Source organism: Xenopus laevis, chromosome 8S (genome assembly GCF_017654675.1).
Source record: "Xenopus laevis strain J_2021 chromosome 8S, Xenopus_laevis_v10.1, whole genome shotgun sequence".
Classification (NCBI taxonomy): domain Eukaryota; kingdom Metazoa; phylum Chordata; class Amphibia; order Anura; family Pipidae; genus Xenopus; species Xenopus laevis.
The window spans coordinates 7,746,888-7,770,205 of record NC_054386.1 but is presented as its reverse complement, the minus strand read 5'-3'; the positions used below and the strand labels follow the sequence as shown (position 1 = coordinate 7,770,205).

General features: G+C 37.9%; 2 protein-coding genes across 2 annotated transcripts in view; one reads left to right on the top strand and one right to left on the bottom strand.

Moving 5' to 3' along the window:
* Positions 1–946: 946 nt before the first annotated feature.
* six6.S (SIX homeobox 6 S homeolog) lies at positions 947–5,080 on the bottom strand. The gene is made up of 2 exons (NM_001085717.1): positions 4,453–5,080; positions 947–1,533 (listed from the first exon to the last, which is right to left on the bottom strand). Exons 1-2 carry the CDS (start codon positions 5,022–5,024, stop codon positions 1,371–1,373), a joined length of 735 nt encoding a protein of 244 aa, NP_001079186.1. The 5' UTR covers positions 5,025–5,080; the 3' UTR covers positions 947–1,370.
* A 5,683-nt stretch (positions 5,081–10,763) lies between these two features.
* Positions 10,764–23,318, top strand: part of LOC108699751 (protein SIX6OS1-like) — a 38,534-nt gene continuing 25,979 nt past the window's right edge. The window contains exons 1-5 of the mRNA XM_041574989.1: positions 10,764–10,964; positions 16,011–16,068; positions 16,142–16,198; positions 17,133–17,253; positions 23,138–23,227. Coding sequence (XP_041430923.1) covers positions 16,017–16,068; positions 16,142–16,198; positions 17,133–17,253; positions 23,138–23,227 — 320 coding nt within the window. The 5' untranslated portion in view covers positions 10,764–10,964; positions 16,011–16,016. The remainder of the gene's footprint in view (positions 10,965–16,010; positions 16,069–16,141; positions 16,199–17,132; positions 17,254–23,137; positions 23,228–23,318) is intronic.

Below are 23,318 nucleotides of genomic sequence, written 5' to 3'. Positions count from 1 at the left end.
AAATACCCTCAAACCACTCACAGGATCAAATATTAGAATACTTGCAGAGTTCAACTATATGAAATATGTCCTAAATACATATGTATGTACATATGTATCAATGGTTCTAATTAGTGATGAGCGAATAAATTAGCCAGGCAAGAATTCCCTGCGAATTTCAGTGTTTCAAATAAATTTGTGAAACTGCCGGCGAAAATACTGTGGCGCCAAAAAAATGTAGACGCTCGTCAGAAAAGTCGAAACGCATCAAAATTGTCGCACGTCAACATTATTCGGACGCCCATTGACTTGAAAGTCGGTGTCAAAATTGACACCGATGTCAAAATTTGCATTATGCTGCTGTTGAATAAATTCCCCAAACTGACACAAACATTCGCTGGCGAAAATTTTTGGAGGCGCATCGGAAAAGTCGCTTGCATCAAGACTGCCGCACTTCAACATTATTCGGACGCCCATTGACTTTAACACCGGCGTCAAAATTGACATGGGCGTCAAAATTTTAGTTTTTTTTTATTATTACCGTCGAACGGGACAAATTCGCCCATCACTAGCTAACAAACGCCACTATTATTATACAGTGGAACCTCAATTTTACATCCCCTGATTTTAAGTTTTCCCTCATTTTACATTGTCGTTTTGTGGTCCCACCTACCTGTAAATATTATGCATAATACATTTCCCTGATTTTTACATTTTCCTGGATTTTACACCATCTTTTTCTGGTCCCCTGAAAAACGTAAAAAGGGGTTTCTACTGTCCATGTATCAGTATGTGACAATCTTATCAGTGAATGGAGGGAGTTGGCATAAAAGGAAAAGGTGTAATAAAATAATTTGTGTATATATATCATAGTGCTGAAATGTTTTAAGGCACCTACCCATTGCACAAATACCCACACAGAAGATAACATTAGTAATAATAATAATAATAATAATAATAATAATAATAAGCTGTCCATTACATATTTTATTTAACTTCTGGATTAGATTCATAGATTTGGCGCACATGCGTCTACATAGTCACCTGCGCACATACAGACAAGCAAAAGAAGTCTACAGTTTGCAAACCCTTAAATAAGTCATTATATAATATATTAAAAAAAAAAAGATAAAGTAAAAAAAAAAGTCCTTATTTTCCACCATGAACGGGGCATGCGCTCAGAGAGTTGGAGAGCGGTCGCTCAGACACTTGGCGATTAGTAGGCAATTGAGGCATCGGATTTAAAGGTCCCCAGATTAAATGATGTGACACAAACCTTTTACAGTCTTCTAGTGGGAATTGGAGGCAGATTAATAGTCAGAAATGCCAGTGTGATGATGTCCCTGGCCGGTTTGTAGCACTGGGTTGTGAGTTTGTGGTGTGTCCAAGGCTCAGATGTCACATTCACTGTCGCTGGATGTGATGGAGATGGCAGAGGTAGCCGCTTTGCTGGACAGACTTGCCGCAGGACTGGAGGCTGAGCCCAGCGTTTCTCCTCTATCATCTGGACCCAATGAATGGCCACTTCCCTGGGACAAGACCTGCTGTTGCAGCCTGGCAGAATACAACAGGAGAGGGTCACCGACTGATAGTGATAACTGAAATACGCAATTAGCACACAGGATGGATCATACAAACATTACGCACCACATAAATGCACCCACCACAAACACACACTGATACAACAAAGACAACAAATAAGAGGAGCCTTTTATTTAACCAATATAAATAGCAGGATAATATACAGACATATAACTGGACAATCCTGTAGTTATTTATGATGAGAATGAGAACAATGTGGGATTTAGTCACCCTTCTATTGTTCCATTTAGGAAATGCACCTCGCTAGGGGCCAAGTCGTTTTTTATTCTACATACACCGGAACCAGTTATTCGCCCTCCCTGCCCAAGACTGTCGCTTTTTTTTTCTTTCTTTCAAAGCATTTTTTAAATTTAAACCATAATGCTTGTTTTTTTTGTGCAACATGATTATTAATACAAAGCGCCCATATCCATTGTGACATCGTTTGGATCTATTAAAGTCATAGAAGTACCGGTGAGTAGCTCCATTTTTTTTGACAAAAGTCAAAAATAGAGAATTAAGAAAATGAATAGGGAAAAGTACAAAATCAAAATTATAAATTAACTATTTATTGATAGATGGTCTCTCACCACGGTAACCCCCAGTCTAAGGGTTTGCCAAATGTTGGAAAATACAGAGCATTCAAATGTGGTAAGAGTCCGACCAGCAGTAAAGCAGTAGCCAAATGTGTTTTTATAAAAGTAAAAAAAAATCTTTATTAGGACATATGTAAGCCTTAGCTTAAAGGGGTGGTTCACCTTTAAGATAACTTTTATTATATGATAGAATGGGCGAATCTTAACAACTTTTCAATTTTCTTTCATTATTTATTTTTTATAGTTTTATAGTTATTTGCCTTTTTCTTCTGGCTCTTTGCAGCTTTCAAATGGGCGTCGCTGACCCCTTCTACACATGCATTGTTATTGTTACTTTTTATTACTGATCCTTTTATTCAGACCCTTTCCTATTTATATTCCAGTCTCTTATTCAAATCAATGTATTGTTGCTAGGGTAATTTGGACCCTAGTTACCAGATTGCTTAAAATGCAAAATAAGGAGCTGCTGGATAAAAAGCTAAATAACTCACAAACCACAAATAATACAATATGAAAACAAATTTAAAATTGTCTCAGAATATCACTCTCTACATCATACTAAAAGGTATCTCAAAGATGAACAACCCCTTTAAATATATCCTAATAAAGATTTTTTTACTTTTATAAAAACTCCTTTGGCTACTACTTTACTACTGGATGATCTCTTACTACATTTGAATGCTCTATCGTTTGAATCTGTGTGTCTTTATGCAACAACCTCAATAGTATTGTAAAGTATATAAACCTTACTGAGCTAAATAAAATCCCCTAACTGAGCACTGGAATATTTCTGCTTAGATGAGCACATTATACACTTGGTTGCTCAGAATTCTGCCCAAATAATGCAGAGAATCATCCTTATGTCATAAGTAGCTATAATTTTATAAATATATATATTTTACATAGCAAATTGCAATAAAAATGGTTTATTGCTCACATCTCAAAGGAATCTCTATTGGAAACAATTGTTGTCCTCTTTTGGCAAAATAATGGCAATTTAGGCAGATATAGATACCAGAAATCGTCTTTTAAATCTGCCTAAATCTGATTAAGTTATGAAAGGAGCACAGATTAACTTGCTCTTTAATACCAACTGAACACACTCACAGCAATAAACTGTGCACATTAAAGGGGTTCTAAACAAAAAAAATTTTATTATTTCAGAAACAGTACAGAATTTTTCATTGTTTGTATTTAGAAAGTTTCTTATTTCAGTATGCTGAAGCTTATTTTAAATTTTCATTTTCGCGATAGTTCCCCTTTCATATTCTAATTACATTTCCAGTATGCATGAAATAAATACACTCAGAGTTATTTGTAAAAATAATTCTGATGGACAGCAATATTGTATTTCCCTTTCTACTCTCCTGGTTCAGCTCCCTTCCAGCCAATATGGGTCTGTTAATCAATTGGCTTCTGCTACATTGTTTAAATAGTGAACCCTGGAATAGCAAGGGGAAACCATTGCTATGCAGCAAGTTATAAGTAACTTTAAAACCACTGGATTTTTGTAAACGAATGTACATTTTAATATTGCTTAAAATTCTATTTTCTTCTGTTAGGCACATTTCTATTTTTTTTTTTTTTAGTTTACTACATGCTTTATTCGGGAGATATCAGTTACAGTTACAGTGTATAAATGAAATATCTATCTGATATCTGCATATCTATGTCAATATATATATATATATATATATATATATATATATATATATATATATATATATAGAGATATAGAGATAGAGAAAGATATAGCGATAGAGATAAATATATAGATATAGAGATATAGATATATAGATATAGATATAAAGATATAGAGATATAGAGATAGAGATATAGAGAAAGATATAGAGATAGAGATAAATATATAGAAATATAGAGATATAGAGATATAGAGAAGATATAGATGCACACTGGGATTTATCCATAAAAATCTTCACCTTTATTTATTCAATCATTAAAAGAAAACAGGCCAACGTTTCGGTCTCCTACTTGGACTTTTTCAAGAGATGAGAGAGAGAGAGAGAGAGAGAGAGAGAGTAAAGAGGTTCTGACATGTTACTGCATAAACAACACTAAGAGGCCTCACATATTTAATATACAGGAGCCCCTTAGCTGTAAATTGTAAGAGAAGAATTGAATGCGCTTTATTCTGTATGAAATGGGGTTTAAGAGATATAACAACAAGGAGGGACTCTCTCTCTCTCTCTCTCAGTGTGTGTTGCTTATATAGTTGCCGCACTCTTATTACTCGTCTGTGTGGGATAAAAGAAGTCGCAGCTACATTGTTACAGACCTGTTCTTTGCTGCCGCCGCTCTGTCTCTTTGTCTGCGGTTTTTGAACCAGTTTCCAACTTGTGTTGCGCTAAGTCCAGTCGCCTGGGCGAGTTCTCTTTTTTTGCCGGGATTCGGATAGGGATCTTGTAAGTACCATTCCCTAAGCAAATGTCTGGTTCGTTCTTTAAAGCAGTGAGTCTTCTGTTCCCCGTCCCAAATAGTCCTGGGCAGAGGGAACTTCTTCCTCACCCTGTACTTGTCTACTGGCCCCAAAGGTCTCCCCCTGAGCTTCTCTGCTTCTTGGTAATGCGCCTCCAACCACAGCGCCTGCAGCTTCATGTGCGACTCCTTAGTAAATTTGTGATGTTCCACAATGTGATAGAGATCCCTGAAATTGCCCGTGTGAAAGGCAACGATCGCCCTGGCTCGGATGACCGACTCATTTTTATTTAGCGCCTCGCAGGCTGCAGGAGCGACTGGCAACGACCACAGGAAGCGACCAAGACGCTCAATGTCGCCGCTCTCTTCTAGCGTCTCGCACACGCCAGCTACTTGCTGGGGGCTGAAGTTCAGAATAGGCAGCTGAAACATTGACTCGGATTTTGACGCCAAATCAGCTTTTTCAACGTCGATTTCGCATTAGACGCTGTGAGCGCGACTTATTTGAAGATGAAAATATCTGGCCGCACTCGCTGTAACTCCAAGAGCTGCTGATTGTGTTGTAGAAGCAGCCCTGAGCCAGCCAGCGATTTCCTATTGGACTTGGCAGATTGGCTGCTGGGTTGTCATGGATACCTGTCAATCAATGTCAGCCCTTGCCAATCAAAGCCGAGGATTAAAAGGGTTGGTTCACCTTTAAAGGGGTAGTTCACCTCTAGTTGATTTTTAGTGTGATGTAGAGAGGGACCATTTGAAATTGGTTTTAATTTTTTGGGGTTATTTAGCTTTTTATTCAGCAGTCTGCAGTTTCAGCAAGCTGGTTGCTAAGTTCCTAGTTAACCTAGCAACCATGCATTGATTTGTATAAGGAACTGGAATATGAATAGGAGAGGGCCTGAATAGAAAGAGCAGTAATAAAACAAAGTAGCTAACAATACAGTTGTAGCCTTTCAAGGCCATTTGTTTTTAGATGGGGTCAGTGACCCCCCCCCCCTATATTTAAGCAGGAAAGAGTCAGAAGATCAAAGCAAATAAATAAATAAAAACTACAAAAAAAAAATATGTCAAAAATAAATAAAAGTTGCTTGGAATTGGCCATTCTCTATAATACTAAAAGTTGACTTAACTTTATGTTAAAGAGCGGCCAGTTCTAAGCAACTTTTCAATTGGTCTTCATTTTTTCCCCATAGATTTATAATTGTAATTGAAAAAAAAGTCTTTATTTCTGGGGAACAATCTGAAAACAACTGATTTCAAAAAAGTGTTTGGAAGATGAACAACTCCTTTAAAGGAACAGTAACACCAAAAAAGTGTTTTAACATCATGAAAATATCATGTAGTGTTGTCCTGCCCTGGTAAAACTGATGTGTTTTCTTCAGAAACTCTACTATAGTTCATATAAACAAGCTGCTGTGTAGCAATGGGGGAAATTGAAAAAAAGACTATATGGCACAGGTTAAATAGTGGATAACAGATAACACCATTATGTTCTACAGAGCTTATCTGCTGTGTAACCTGAGCCTTTTCTCCATTGAATGGCTGCCCCCATTGCTACACAGCAACTTGTTTATATAAACTATAGTAGAGTTTCTGAAGCAAACACACCAGTTTTACCAGTGCATGGGCAACAAATTTTTTGATGTTACTGGTCCTTTAAGGAGATATTTCAGCACCTTCTAGCGTTAGACAGCGCCTACATCTCCGTGCGACTTTCCTAGTTCCCAGGCACAATGGGCTCACTCCTAGTTCCCTCCTGTAAATCACATTGAGCAAAATGCTGCTTTATGGACAGTCACATGCACTGCTGTCAGATTAGCTCCCAACAGGGAGAAAAAAAGAATAAAATCGCTCTGAAGCTTCATGCCCTGTTGCATTCCGCCATTCAGCTCCCCCTTATCCATTACCGAAATGTTTGCATCATTGATAATACATTAGGGGGCCCATTCACCAAGCTCGAGTGAAGGATTTGAAGTAAAAAAACTTTGAATTTCGAAGTGTTTCTTGGGCTACTTCGACCATCGAATGGGCTACTTCGACCTTCGACTTCGAATCGAAGGATTCGAACTAAAAATCGTTTGACTATTCGATAGTCGAAGTACTTTCTCTTTAAGAAAAAACCTCAACCCCCTAGTTCGCCACCTAAAAGCTACCGAACCCAATGCTAGCCTATGGGGAAGGTCCCCATAGGCTTGGCTAAGTTTTTGTGGTCGAAGGATAATCCTTCGATCGTTGGATTAAAATCCTTCGAATCGTTCGATTCAAAGGAATCAATAGTTTATTTCTTCGATCAATCGATCGAACGTTTATTTCTTTGATCGTTCGATCAAGCTATTTGCGCAAAAATCCTTCGACTTCGATATTCGAAGTCGAAGGATTTTAATTCCCAGTCGAATATCGAAGGTTAATTAACCCTCGATATTCGACCCTTGACGAATTTGCCCCTAGGTGTATATGTGACCCTATATGACTATACACCCTTAAAAATCAATCTGACTTCCAGTACCCCAGTCTAACACACACACACCCCTCTTTTCTAAGGTCATGAAAAATGAATCTGTCTTCTTTTTACGCGTTTTTTCTTTTCTGCTCAATAAGCAAGACAGAGTTAAAACCGAGAATAGCCGTAGAGAGAGTGAGAAGTCATTTGTAGGTCACCAAGCAGAAAGAAAGGAAAGAACTGGGAGACGACGACCATATCCCAACCAATAACCCATTCAAGGACAATCGCATCGGAAACGCGGAGAAACGCATTCCCCCTGAATGTAAATTCCATTATATGAACATACAAATTATACGTAAATCCTTTTCTGTTTTTCTGCAATCACATCACAAGGGATATCGTTTTGGCAGTTTTGATCATCCCATATATTTATACACAATGTACATTAAACGTTACATTTGTTTGTTATTTTGGAATCTATTTACATGTTTTTTTTTATTTTTTGTAATTTTTGTTAATTTTGTGTCCTGCATAATGAAGGCGCTACTCAGGCTCATGAAGCCTCTCTTTTATATTCAGACTTTCTATAATAAAGGGAAATAAATGCCTCTACCAGACATGATACACAAGGTCTTGAGCTAAAATAAAGAATAAAGAAGTGAGGCGACTTCAGAAAATGAAGCACCGCGTGTGATTAGCGCCGGCGTTTTTTCATTTTAGCCGGCGCAGGGTCAGGGAAGGCATTTGGGGAGATTGGTCGCCTGCAAAAACGAGGCGATTAGTCGCCAGGTGACCAAATCTCCCCAATACACTCAGTATGGCCTGACCCTAAAGAAGCAGGAATCGTAGGCATCTTTTATTTAGTATCAAGAACAATTTGTCTTTGGCTGCTGAAGATTTGGTGAAAAGAAGGCAGATAGATGCCGCAGATGGCTGGAGGTGTCGGGTCGGATTAGGAGACGCATCAATACAGAGCTAAAATCATTCTGATGGAAAACCCTGATATTATATTCACAGATCCGTTCAGTTCACTTGAAAAAAAAATCCCTCCGAGCCATTTGCATCATTTATGGGAGGCTCAGTACTCGCTGTATAAAGATACTTTCAGTACTGATCATTTTTATACAATTAGACAAGCCGGCCATAGGATCCCATAGTGATAACTTGTGCTGTTCAGTGCACCAAAGTGTATTTAGTGCAAAACCCTTTAACCCATCAGTTACTTGTTTATATCTGCTGGCTTGTCCCCCTGGCTTTGAGAATCTGTAACCAAAAAGTAAAAGTAGCTAGGGGAAAGCAGTAGCACTGTGAAGTGTGTGTGTGTGTGTGTGTGTATATATAAGAATAAAGGATGAGCACACTCTTTTTCAATAGAAAAAAGCTTTATTTGAATCGACTTGATAAAGACCCCAGTGAGGGGCGAAACGTTGATTCAAATAAAGTTTTTTTCTATTTGCAAAAGCCCCTAGAGTGCAACAGCATTTTTGTAATATATATGTATATACTGTATACAGAGCAGCGCACTCACAAATGAAAGTTCTTTTCTTCTAGTCTGAAGGGGGCCTCTGGTACAGTGATTCTCTTCATGGATAAAAAGGTCCCCTGCTATTTGTCTATAATGTCCTCTAATGTACTTGTAAATTTTAATCATGTCCCCTCGCAAGTGCCTTTTTTTTTCCAGAGAAAACAACCCCAACCTTGACAGTCTACCCTCCCTCTAACCAGTTTAGTTGCACTTATTTATATCCCTCTTAAGGACTGGAGTCCAAAACTCCACTAGGGACCTATAAAGGCAAAATTATGTTTTCATCCCTTGAGTTAATGCCATTTTTTATGCAAGACAGAACTTTATTTGCTTTAGTAGTCACAGAATGACACTGCCCAGAATTAGACAACGTGTTATCTACAAAAACCCCAAGATCCTTCTCATTTAAAGGGCACCTATCACAGCCAAAATCAAACACCTGTTAACAATCTGACCAGTACAACCTAAACACGTTTAATCAAATATATAGTTTTTTGAAAAAAAGTTTAAAAAAATCCCTTGCTTTGTCAAATGGGTTCTTTCACTGAGGGAGTCCATACTGAGACTATAACAGAGACTATAATATGCAAATTTCAGGAGCATGCTCAGATTGTAGCACTGCCTTTAGTATTCTACCCAGAATGCCTAGCTTTAGTAAACTACTCCACTAGAAGTATCACAAGATTTCCCTATCTTGTCCCCTGCTGGTGATGTTATTATGCAAATGAAGGGCACACACTAACTTCCAGCAGGTGGCAGCACCATTGAACAGCAGCTAACACACAGGTTTGGCTGATTTGAAAATAGCTTAGAAGGGTTGATAAGCAAGCAAGGAAACTGAGCATGTGCAAGATTTCAGAGCTGCAGTTGGCTGGGAAGATATAGGTAGGAGGAGCCAGTGAAATCCAAGATGCCTGCCTCAGCTAGAACTGCAGGGGAGATCTTGCAGATCTTACATTATACAAAAAAATGTTTAAATAAAGAAATATAGCAGATTTATGGGTCCATCATCTAATCTAATAAAACAGCCCTGAAACTCTGTTATTACTTAAGGACATTGCAGTTTGGAAAAAGAAGTTTAGCACCTTGGCGGTATGTATTATCTATCTTAGAAACATAATATGTACTGCCTAGTACTTAAATGACAGTCTGCAGATGAGAAATTCTTCAGTCTCCGCTCGCACCACTTAAAGGTGTGAAATAGCCACGTAATTCTTTCGTTGTCCAGGGACATCGTTTTTAAATAATAATTCTTGTTCTGTCTCCTTTTTACACTGCATGCTGCTGTCACAAAACATGTGTTATTCTACTAAGTGATCATAAACAGTGGATGGACAGCCAGTCAGCCGTACACAAATAATATTGTCCCTGTTTGAATCGAATACATGTTTGTATAGATCAGAGTTACATTTGTGGATTGTTTGTAGTATTACTAACACCACACTGAGATGATGGCCCACTTTTATATTCCCTCTGGAAAGGCAAAGAGGAAAAAGATAGCGAAAAATTACCTTCTCAAAATTCATTCTGTTACATATTTCTTATGAATTGGGAAAATGTGTGATTAATTCGCGGGTCGCGGGACTGCACCAACGAACAGATGTGGCCGCGATCCGACAGGATTTTTTACCCTGCACCATCAACTTGTGGCCGACTTTCGATCGGGGACGCCCCTCGGATGGCCCCACGCACAGGCCAATAAGCTTTTATTGGCCCATGTATGAAGGCCTTTTAGGGTTGCCATCCAGCCGGTATTTTACCGGCCTAGCCGGTAAAACACCTGGCAAGACTGGGGCCGGTATTACAAATTTACCGGCAATGTAGCTGCCGGTAAATTTGTAATACCCTTAAAAAGACCGCTCGGCCCGCCTCCAATCCCCTGTAAACTTAGCTTTTGTCCTCCGTTCGGAAATCTTTGCGCCGTGGCCCAGCCCCCTCTTACGTCAGAGTCCGCACCCTTTGACGTCACACCTGCCCCTTTATGTTTCCGCCCCCACCCGCCGGTAAAAAATGTAGTAAAAGGTGGCAACCCGAGGGCCTTTAGTGGTGCAATAACCCCACCCTAGCGTCATAACTCCACCTATTTCAATGTATCTGCCCCTTATGTCACCACTGCTCCACCCCAAATGCTTTTTTTTAATAAACACATTTCTTAAAATTATCATTAAAAATCTACAATCAGTTTAAACAAGGCTTACATCTTGAGGTTAGCACCACTTCGAAAAAAATGGACCATCCCAGAGCTATTCAGTCTGAGTATAAGTTCGCTGCCTATTTTACGCCTTAGAGCTGCAGTTTGGATTTAGCCCCGCCCCTTCCCTCTGTAAGGAGCTTCCTGTTCCTCAACTGTGTGAGGAAAGCGAGACGCCAGTTTCTTTCCTAGGGCAGATGTGTGTGAGTCTGTCAGGTGTGTTGAGCTTAGTGTGTGTGTGTCTGTGTGTAAAATGAATTGCTAATGTGTGTTTATAAGGTGAGAGCTGTGTATAAGAAGGTCTGACAGACTGTGTGTGTGTGAGTTATAGAGACTATAAATGAACCTGTGTATAGCTGTGTAACTACATTCATTATTCATTCTTATAGGTACCGGTTGGCTGTGGGTTTTGCCTACAACTATTCTCTCATTTGCCACAAAGCATATTAACCCCTACAGTTCCTTGTCCTGCTGCTCCATTGTATCCCCCACCTCTCCATGGGGCAGATTTACTAAAGGGTGAAGTGACTAACGCTAGCCAGCATGACGTCGTTTCGTTACTTCACCGAGGGGACGCAGACGTAACTTCGCTAGTGAAAGAGATAGAATCCAGCGTTACTTCGCTCCCGTACACCTGGCGAAGTTGCGCTCTGGCAAATTCACTAAGATGCGGATTTTACTGAACGTTAGCTCTTGCGCCAGACTTGCCTTCACCACCTCAGACCAGACGAAGTGCAATAGAGTAGATAAGAGTTCCTCAAAAAATAGTTGAACATTTTGCCAAGTCCTAAAAAAACGCTGGCGTCTTTTCTTTTTTTAGGGTGATAGGCTGCAAAAGAGCATAAATTTTTTCTGGGGTACCCGGCTTCCCCCCTACATTTCCTAACATATGGCACCTAAACTATACACTGGGCTCATGTGTAGGGCAATATAACAACTTTATTTTATTTTATTAAGGTTCCCTGGACTTGTGTAATGTAATGTATTTGCTGTAACATATACGTCCATTCCACTTTAACTTCCCGCCATATGCAAATTAGCCAACGCTAGCGCAACTTCGCTTCGCTTGCCCGGTAACGCTAGCGCTACTTCAGCAGCGTTCGGTGCCCTGGACGCAACTTCAGATTTTAGTGAATTAGCATTGTCCTGGCGAATCTACACCTGGTGAAGTGTTACGATGTGAGCGAACCCGTCGCTGCCGAATTTTCGGAGGTTAGTGAATTTGCCCCATGGCCTCACTCTATTCACTGTCCTCTTAGTCTTGTACTTTCCTCTCATTCGGCTGAGTTACCCCCACACTCACCTCTCCATCTCTAATAACCCTCTGCCTCCTCACTCTGGGGCACATTCACTAAGCTCGGGTGAATGAATAGAGGGGAAAAAACTTGAATTTCGAGTAGTTTTTTGTGCTCCTCGACTATCGAATTGGCGTAAATTCGACCTGAGTAGAATGATTTGAATAGATCGAGCGAAAAAACGCTGCGACTATTCGCCCATTCGATAGTCGAAGTACTGTCTCTATTAAAAATCATTCGACTGCCTACTTCGCTAGATTAAACCTACCGAATTGCTTTAAAAGCCTATGGGAAAGTCCCATAGGCTTGTTTTCTAAGTTTTTTATCAAATAAAAAGGCATTCGATCGAATGAAAATCCTTCGATCGAATATTTGATTGTGTGACTATTCGCCGGGCGAATATTCGCCCATTCGACTATTCGCCAGCGCTTAATTCGCCCGAATTCCCTATTCGATTCTATTCCCCAGTCGAATTTCGAGGGATTTAACCCCTCGAAATTCGACCCTTGATACATCTGCCCCTATATATCTGTATAGCTATAAACATCTATATATAATATACATACTATATATATATATCAGAACCAAAAGGGTCTCTCGCACACCTTTAACCTGTTCTTAACCGGTGCTGCTGCAATATCGAATGTTCACATGTCCTTTCGTTGTAAGCAGCGCACACAGGAATTTTTAAAAAATGATTGATGATCAAAAATCTAAAAACATACCGTATGGATCGACATTTCGGTCTTGGTCTAGGACCGTTATCAAGATCCCACATCTTGTATAGAACAACACTTTATACTCCCCCATAACACACAACCAGAAATAAAGTCACCGACTCCCACCCCCACACTAACATTTCAACATAAGACTGTCATGACACAAACACCTTTTCAGTCAGTCCTTTTCTGCAACAATGTTGAATACATACAGATGATGTTACAATTGATACGAACAGTATGAATTCGGGTACTACGTATCAGTCTTAGTTCCACAAAAGAATAAGATGCAGAAAATGGCATATGAACAAAAAATCATTTTTTTTTTCATCATCTTTTAGCTACCCCTTCCTATTCCTCCCTACAATGTAAGCACTGTGTTATAATTCTTTCTTTTTATTTTGTTAACCCTTCTGCCACTGGAATAATCCATCTTTTCCTTAGATTCAAATACAATGCATAAATGTAGGGGCACATTTACTTAGCTCGAGTGAAGGAATAGAATAAAAAAAACTTCGATTTTCGAATGTTTTTTTTGGCTACTTCGACCTTCGACTACGACTTCAAATCGAACGATTCGAACTAAAAATCGTTCGACTGTTCGATCATTTGATAGTCGAAGTACTGTCGCTTTAAAAAAAAACTTCCACCCCCTATTTCGCCACCTAAAACCTACCGAACCTCAATGTTAGCCTATGGGGAAGGTCCCCATAGCCTTTCTAAGCTTTTTTTGGGTCGAAGAAAAATCATTCAATCGATGGATTAAAAGCCTTCGAATCGTTCGATCCTAAGGATTTAACCGTTCTATCGAATGATTTTTCCTTCAATCGTTCGATTGAATGAATTGCGGTATTTCGATATTCGAAGTCGAAGGATTTAACTGCGACAGCCGAATATCGAGGGTTAATTAACCCTCGATATTCGACCCTAAGTAAATCTGCCCCGTAGAGTATATATTAGTAACGTTTTGCTATGCACAACTTCTTCCTGCTGTTGTTACTCTACGTTATGTAGAGTAGAACCTCCATTATACATTTTTTAGAGGACCACTAAAAATAGTGTACAACCCAGGAAAATGTAAAATTAGTTAAAGTTACAAGAGGTGGTTTTTTTGCCTCCTCTTGTAACTGGCCGATCACTGCCTGAGGCAAAGTTCTCATCTTGACTCATGGCAGGAGTAGCCCTGCACTCATGTCACCTGTAATATTTGTGGGTCAACATCATCTATATCATTTACCAGCAAGGTTTATTCTCATTAATTTATCTTTGTATATTTAGACCTACAATATTCATGTTTTTTTCCATTATTAATTAACAGATGCCTTTTGAAATTGTGTATATAAGATAAAATTATGACTTTGCATCAATAGCACAACCGCTTTTTATCAACTTTAGCCTCATACACAAGAAACAAAGCACTTTTCTGCCTCTGCTGACTGTATTCTGTGTAATAAAGGTGATGCCAAATTTACATTGTATAGGCAATAGCATTCAGACATGCTACATGACCAACATTTGGACCATTTACTGCCTCAAGAAGGAATGTCAGCAGAAAGAACAGTTTGTAAGCAGCTTGGCCTTCTTTATGGACAAGCAGCCACACAAATACATTTTAGGACACACTCTAGTGATTAGACATTTCATTGAATCAGGTCTGAGGCATTTCAGACATTTCTCCTCCATTTTCCTCCCTACACGTTGTGTGCATCAGTAAACATTTTCAGTGGTTTTAACTTGATTTTGTAAATGCAATTGCTATTGAAAGCAGCCTTTGCTCAATTCCTGGTTTTTACTTTCTAAACAATGTTGCAAAAGTCTTCGTTCCCCAGCAAAGACAGGTCTTTTAATCAGCTGGCTTGTCTTACATTGTATCAACAGTCTGAGCCATCAGGACAGAGAATAGACAGGGACAGACAAACACTCCTTTTAATAACAATACATATACAAATAACTTCTAATGACAGAAAATTTGTATTGAATGTATATTGCAAAGTTGCTTAGAATTGTGTATTCTTCTATTAGGCAAATTTGTATTTTGGGGTTGACTTGCCCTTTAAGTGAATTGTACATATTGAACTATATCAAATGAAAGAAAATGTAAACATACTAAAATGAATTGCTTCTACCTCCAATTTTATTATTATACATTTTTTATTGATACATTTTGACAAACTTTCACAGTTTTTGGCACTGGAGGTATTAGACATAGTTCCCTTTAGAGCTACTATTATACCGTACTTAAAAACATGCCAGCATCATGATTTATAAATCTGTTTAAAAGCTTTGTGTAGCTACTCAATCATTATCCTACAGTTGTTTATCCTATTTTATAGCTGGGAATTGCAAAATGACTAGGGAAATATTTTTTTTATACAGCTTAAAGGGATACTGTCATGGGAAAAAATTTTTTTTTCAAAATGAATCAGTTAATAGTGCTGCTCCAGCAGAATTCTGCACTGAAATCCATTTCTCAAAAGAGCAAACAGATTTTTTTTATATTTAATTTTGAAATCTGACATGGGGCTAGACATATTGTCAATTTCCCAGCTGCCCCAAGTCATGTGACTTGTGCTCTGATAAACTTCAATCACTCTTTACTGCTGTACTGCAAGTTAGAATCATATCATCCCCCTCCCTTTTTCCCTCCAGCAGCCAAACAAAAGAACAATGGGAAGGTAACCAGATAGCAGCTCCCTAACACAAAATAACAGCTGCCTGGTAGATCTAAGAACAACACTCAATAATAAAAACCCATGTCCCACTGAGACACATTCAGTTACATTGAGAAGGAAAAACAGCAGCCTGCCAGAAAGCATTTCTCTCCTAAAGTGCAGGCACAAGTCACATGACCAGGGGCAGCTGGGAAATTGACAAAATGTCTAGCCCCATGTCAGATTTCAAAATTGAATATAAAAAAATCTGTTTGCTCTTTTGAGAAATGGATTTCAGTGCAGAATTCTGCTGGAGCAGCACTATTTACTGATGCGTTTTGAAAAAAACATGTTTTCCCATGACAGTATCCCTTTAAAAAGTTGTTAGCTGCAGGAAAAAAAATGTTTGGTTGAGAAAAAGTGAAGCAATGAGTTTAACTCAATGGCTTGAGGAACATGCTGCTGTGTGTATTTGTCTATTAACAAATGTTACATGTGATTCCTGTACTCATTTTATCTATATAATATCAACCCTTTAACACTCTCAAAATGCTTTTCAGAATACATTCTTTTAATGAATTTATTTATTTATTTCAGTTGAAAATGACTGACAGGAACTTTATGAGCAACTTGGATAAGCTTTTGATAGAACTTGGTAAGTTGGTACCTGTTAAGATTAGTCTATTTGTGCTTACATTTGCAGTTTGTACATCAATTTGTATAATTAGTTTTTCAGCTAGAGCAGGATACACAAGATAAGGACATTTTAAAAGAACAGATTCAAAGTAAGTAACCAATACCTCTTACAAAAAATGAAATTTACAAGCATAATATTTCTTTACAGTCGTCTCCATTTGCATTATATGCTTTTTTTAAAAATTTTTTAAAGTGTAGTACAGGTATGGGATCCATTATCTGGAAACCAATTATCCAGAAAGCTCCGAATTATGGAAAGGCTGTCTCCCATAGACTCTCCCATAGACTTCATTATAATAAAATATATTTTAAATATATTAAATATTTTTTTTTTACTGCATTTTTAAAAATGATTCCCCTTTTCTCTGTAATAATAAAACAGTAGCTTGTACTTGTTCCAAACTAAGATATAATAATCCTTATTTGAAGTAAAACCAGCCTATTGGGGTTATTTAATGTTTTCTATTAGACTTAAGGTATAAAGATCCAAATTTTGGAAAACCCCAGGTTTTGAGCATTCTGAATAACAGGTCCCGTACCTCTATTGCTTTCATGAGTTTTCTTTGTGATTTGATATACCATTGTTATTTTTTGTGCAGCGAAAGCCCTGCTAATTGTCTCATAGCATAAATGGTTTGTTAGCAGCAGGGAAAAAAATCATTTAAGTAACCCAATATAAAATATTGCATATCTCAAAAACAGTAAGAAAAAAAAATGAAATATTTGAATCAAAAGTCTATTAAAAACTTTTGTATATCTCATGTATACAACTTCTTGCATACTAGCTCATTGCAATGCCGATACTTCAATGATTGCTGCATTTATATCTGCTCCTGTTTCATATCTGTGTCCATTTCCTTTCTTCAGTTTAGACATCATTTAGTTTTACTCCCTGCTCTAGTGGACTTGTATATGGGATGTGAATGATCATTTCCATACGTTTACTTTCAATATCTTGGCATTGTTCTTTAGGAAACACTGGTTTGGAAAGCTCAATATTAATTTTATTATGCTAATTTACAGCCCTTACATTTAAAGTTTTGGAGGAGAAACATCATATACACGAGCTACAAAAAGATATAGAGAACAGCCAGAAAAGCATTGTGAATTTGAAAAACTATAGTCAAACTGAAAACTGCGTGGCGTAAGTATAAAAAAATTGGATATCAAACATATCTGATAAAGCTAACCAGTTGCAGAGCATTCATTATAAATGAAGACATTCTTTTTGTGATTATTGCAGTGTTCACAGTTAATATTAAATGAAATTAACTTTTAGGGGCAGATAAAGTAACATAGTGGGGCTCATTTATCAACACTGGACAAATTTTCCCATGGGCAGTAACTCATGGCAACCAATCAGATTGCTGCATTCATTGTTCTACTTGCAGTTGGTTTCAAAAAGCTAATAACTGATTGGTTGCTATAGGTAACTGCCCATGGGCAAATTTGCCCAGTGTTGATAAATGAGCCCCAGTAAGTTAGGTTGAAAAAAGACACATAGCCATTAAGTTCGTCCTTTTAAGTCTACATATAACCTGCCTAACTGCTAGTTGATATAGAGGAAGGCAAAAGTCTTTCCAAAGAATGGTGTATAAATATGCTTCTAAAAATCCCAAAGGAATTAATAGAAAGTAGCGAATTTTTCTATTGTGAGCTCTAATCCTACATTTCGATAAATATGCCCCTTAGTTTGGGGCAGATAGATGAGATTTGTTGCCGGGCGACTAATCTCCCCGAATGTGACTGTGTGCCCTGACCCTCAAGGAGCTGTTATCATGTTACCATCCCTTTGATCTGTTGAAAGGCTGCTAGGGGGAAAGTGAGGGATGATATTACTCCAACTTGCAGCAGCAGGAAAGAGTGACTGAAGTTTACCAGAGCACAAATCACATAGCTAAGGGCACCGGGGAAACTAAGAACACATCTAGCACCATGTCAAATTTAAAAATTAAATATAAAAAACAAATTTGTGAAAAATGTATTTCAATGCAGGATTCTGCTTGAGAAGTGCTATGAACTGATGCACGATGCAAAAACTGATGCTAAAAAACATTTCCCCTAACAGAATCCATTTTGTACAAGTTTTACAGTAGCTGTATCTTTCTTAGCATTCTTAGGGGTATATTTATAAAAAAAAAAAGTGAAGTTAGAGATGGCCACAGTCCTCTAGAGTGAAATTCCGCCTCTATCCATTCATTTCTATGGGATTTTGTAATAAAGAGTATTTATTATTGGGTGAAAGGGAAAGTTCATCCTTTGATTAATACACCTTTCAAAATCCCATAGAAATGAATGGAGAGTGGCAGAATTTCACTCTAGAGGACTGTGGCCATCTCTAACTTAAATTTTTGATAAATAAACCCCTTAGAATCTTACCTACACTCTGTAATGTCCCTTTGGGCGCTGGCACACAAGGAGAGTTTCAGTAGATCAGTGATACCATAGGCAACAAATCTCCTAAAAAACACCTTCCCATACCTCCCAACTGTCCCTTTTTGACAGCTCAACCCGCAGTCCCTCATTTGTACTGGAAAGTCCCTCTTTTCTTTGCACTGAACAGCCAGAAAAAGAAACAAAGTTTCTCACTCAATTGACTTTTAGCAGAGAGCCCAGAACAGCTTACAGGTGCAAATAAGATACTTTGTAACAATTTTGAGACACAAAAACACAGTTTAGATAAGGAGAAATATTTTCAAACTTTCATAACCTGCCAAATTTTGTAAAACGAACATGGTAATTAGGGGGTGTGGCCACAGAAAGGGGTGTGGTCAAAAATTCTCCGAAAAAAATTTTTTGTCCCTCTTTTTACTTCCAAAATGTTGGGAGGTATGCCTTCCCCTTATGAAAGTTTCAGATCGCCGCAAGTAAAACACATTGCTTCTGTGATCCAGATTAATGGTGGGAAAATACCTTCCTACACATTTTTTTTTGATTAAATGGGAGGTTAACCTTCAGAACATAATCTAAATTTGAATAGCCCAAATGAGAAGAAACATTTTTGTAATTAATCTTTATTATTTTAAACGGTTAGTTTTGAAGCTACAGACTGTATAAACTGTGTACAGTGTATCTCTGCTGATAAAAGTCTTTCTCCTTAGCTTTTTGCTGGGTCTGGAAGGGATCATCGATACAGATTTCCATTCTGCAGCAGTCAGTAGGAATTCATAAAGTAATAGCGTTCACGAGAAAAAAGCAATCTATCTAACAAAGGTTACTAAGGAGAAGAGTAGACATAGTCAGTAATATACTAAGGCATTGGCTATTGAAACAAGAAAGCAATTTATCAAACAAGCCTTACTAAACACAACTGCAGATGGGAGGTCGTTGGAGAGGAAGTATTATTATTGCTTTTATTTATAAAAATTATACAACATATTCCCCAGTGCTGTACATAAGGGGCACATTTACTTAGGGTCGAATATTGATGCTTAAATAACCCTCGATATTTGACTGCCGAATTGAAATCCTTCGACTTCGAATATCGAAGTCGAAGGATTTAGCGCAAATAGTGCGATCGAACGATCGAAGGAATAATCGTTCGATTGAACGATTAAATCCTTCGAAACGAATGATTCGAAGGATTTTAATCAATCGATCAAAGGATTATCCTTCAATCCGGAAAAACCTTGGAAAGCCTATGGGACCTTCCCCATAGGCTAATATTTGCCTCGGTAGGTTTTAGGTGGCGAACTAGGGGGTCGAAGTTTTTTTTAAAGAGACAGTACTTCGATTATCGAATGGTCAAATAGTCGAACGATTTGTAGTTCGAATTGTTCGATTCAAAGTCAAAGGTCGTAGTCGAAGGTCGAAGTAGCCAATTCGATGGTCGAAGTAGCCAAAAAAACATTCGAAATTCGAACTATTTTTCCTCTATTTTTCTCTATTCCTTCACTCGAGCTTTGTGCAGACAAACAGATGCAGTAGGTAATGAGGGCCCGCGCACATGGGCTTACACTCTGTAGGGGTAAGATAAGTGAGACACAAGTTATAAAATGTGTAGCTTCATGGGGTGGTTTGTGTTGGAGAAATATTAATGTTAGTGGTATGATTGTTTCGTTAGTTAGTGGTAGGCCAGTGATTCTCTCCTTACTACAGGCTCAGGGCTGCTTGGTGAGTTTAAGCCTTAATTAAGAGTTGGAAATTGCAGTGTCAAGATCTGATTTTAGCTATGGGTCCATAGTATGTGCACCCGGACCACCAAAGTCAATTGCTGTGTATAAGGTTCTCTGATTTAGGTGTTATTTATGAAAAAAAATTTCCAGTTGCTTTCTGTTTTTCATTTCCTTACCGTTTTTTCAGAATTGAGCTTTAATGTTGAATGTTTCTGTCTCTGGTGTTTCAGTCTGGCAGCTCAGTTATTCAGGTGCAGATTTTGATCTAAAATTTTCTACATTCGTTGATACATTTCTCCGCAGTATCTGTAGAATATTAGCAACTATTGTATCAATTCTAACAGCTGCCTTTAATGACACTCAGGGATTTTGTTTAGCAGGGACAAAAGAAATGTATCAACTAAAGTACAGGTATGGGACCTGTTATCCAGAATGCTCGGGACCTGGGGTTTTCCGGATAATGGATCTTTCCGTAATTTGGGTCTTCATGCCTTAAATCTACTAGAAATTCATTTAAATAAACCCAATAGGCTGGTTTTGCTTCCAATAAGGATTAATTATATCTTAGTTGGGATCAAGTACAAGCTACTGTTTTATTATTACAGAGAAAAAGGAAATAATTTTAAAAAATTTGGATTATTTGGATAAAATCTAGTCTATGGGAGACAGCCATTCCGTAATTCGGAGCTTTCTGGATATTGGGTTTCCAGATAAGGGATCCTATACCTGTATAAATTTAGAACAGGGCACAGGCACGCGCGAAGATTCAGGGAGATTTAGTCGCCCACTAACTAATGGCCTCTAACTCGGGCGACTAATCTCCCCAAAAAGCCTTCCCGCTCTCTGGAATCTAAATCGCCGGCGGGATGGCATTCGGAGCGCTTTGTTTTCCGAAGTCCTCCGAAGTTGCCTCACGAGGAAACCATTCACAAATAGAAAGTGATTGAAAAAAGTCTTTATTTGTGGTAAACTATCTGAAAACAACTGAGAAAAAAGTGTTGGAAGATGAACAACTATTTACTAAGAAAGCAAGAAAACATTAAGGGGGTTTTTTACTAAAGTCCGATCTTTTTCTGGCCCTGAGTTTTAAAGAGGAAAACTATTTTTTCTGTGGAAACAAAGGGGATATTTACTAAAGTCTGATTTTTCTGATTGGACTTTTAAAGGGGAAAACTATTTTTTTTAGAGAAAAAAAAACTCGCATTTTTCATGATTTATTAAACTCCAATGGTTTTAAAAGTCTGAATAAAAAGTACTCCATCTCAAACCTGCCGAGATCATGTTGAAGTCAACGGCAGATGTCCCGTTTGCAGTTGTGCGATATCCTGACCCGCGACGGGTTTTGTACAATAATCCAAAGATTTAGTGGTTTTCGGCGATAATCCAAAAAAGTAGGGTGTCAAATACGAAAAATTGTACAATTTCGATTTTTTTCACGATTTTATCAAGTCTTTTCCTGCACCAGATTTTTTTTTGTAAAAGTTTATTGATAAATATTGTAAAATAAAGTCAGCAGGAATTTGGTCAGAGTGGTTTTAACAAAATAGTGAGAAATTTTCAAAGCTTGATAAATAACCCCCATAACTGGAATTTTTCGAGATTTATTATACCTTGAGGCTGCGAAAAGTCCAAATAAAAAAATACTCAAACCTGCCGAAGTCATGTAGAAGTCAATGGCAGATGTTCCTTTTACAATTGGAACATACCATGATCTGCGCTGGGTTTCGTATGATAATCCAAAACATTTGTGGTTTTTGGGCGATAATCAGAAAAAGTCAGCGTTTTCGGGCATCAAAAAAAAGAAAATTGCATGATTCAATTTTTTTCATGATTTTATCAGAGTCTTTTCCCGCACTGAATTTTTAAAATAATTTTATTGATAAATAAGGTAAAAGGTAAAATTGTGGATGGGCGTTTGGTTGAAGTTGTTTTACAAAAGTAATGTGAAAATTTTGGGGATTAGTCACTAACCGCCTAAAATTGTGTGCAGTCTGAGAATGGTTAGGAAACTCTGTTTAGTAACAATATTATAAATATTATTTACAGTACACAATAAAGACCAGGGAACATAATCCTTTAGCAGTGAAGATCTGCACCTCCAAAGGTGCCCTCAGTAGCTCCCCATCTTCTTTTCTTCTAATTCACTCTGATTTATGCTGCTTTCAGTTGCATACACTTAGGGCAAGGCCAGATGTGGCGTTTTTACGTTGCGTTTTTAAAAAAGAAACAGCCAGGCGTAGATCGCATAAACTGCACTACCAGTGAAACTAATGGAAAACGAACTATGGCAATTCACACAGGGTGCTTGCAAGCTGAAATCCGCCACAGGACGCCGTTTTTTAGCAGAAACGCCAATACCTCAAAATTAATAGACTCTATGGGATCTGCACGTTTGAAACCACACTTTACGTAAAAACGCGGCGTATTTTAAATATGGCGTCCAAATTCAATGAGAACAATGAGAACAATGAGAAGTGCATGTTGGGAAAATAATCGTACGTGCTGAAAAACGCATGTTGACGGTCGCTTGTGGTTTCAGTAGCGTATTTAGGCCTGGCTGTTCTTTTTTAAAAATACATACATAAAAACGCCGCAAAAACGCCACGTCTGGCCTTACCCTAAGGGGCCAAACTGTCACATACTTTTACTAATGTACTTTCTTTATGTAGATGTACATAAGTAAAAGTACATGACAGCTCTGAAACCAGTGCAGTTAGCATTAGAAATGAATAATCAGCCATGTATGATCTGCTTCTATTACAAATGAACCTTATTTCTCTGCTTGGTCATTTGTGACAACCACTAAGCTTAGCTTCTCAAAGTTTTTCTTTAATCCTTAAAACGGTATAATTATAACTAGCAAGTATAAATGGACAAGTGTTAAAACTTATTTAAGCTTTCTCTTTTCTTTAGTTGGAAGCCAACATATTTAATTTTCAACAAGCAAGAAGAATTCTTACAAAGTCAACTTCACATTAACATTAAAGGATTTGAAAATGATAAGTATGGATACTCTGTAGCATTTGTTTTGTATTGTGAAATTTCACAGATTTTTGTATTAAGCTGGAAACTATTTTCAAAACAACTTTCTTCA

What these genes read in the sequence shown, in the direction of transcription:
- six6.S (NM_001085717.1), bottom strand. Translation starts at nt 5,024, where the DNA reads ATGTTTCAGCTGCCTATTCTGAACTTCAGCCCCCAGCAAGTAGCTGGC. An exon ending in GCGGCGGCAGCAAAGAACAG is followed by an intron (nt 1,534 to 4,452) that starts GTCTGTAACAAT and finishes GTATTCTGCCAG; the next exon opens with GCTGCAACAGCAGGTCTTGT.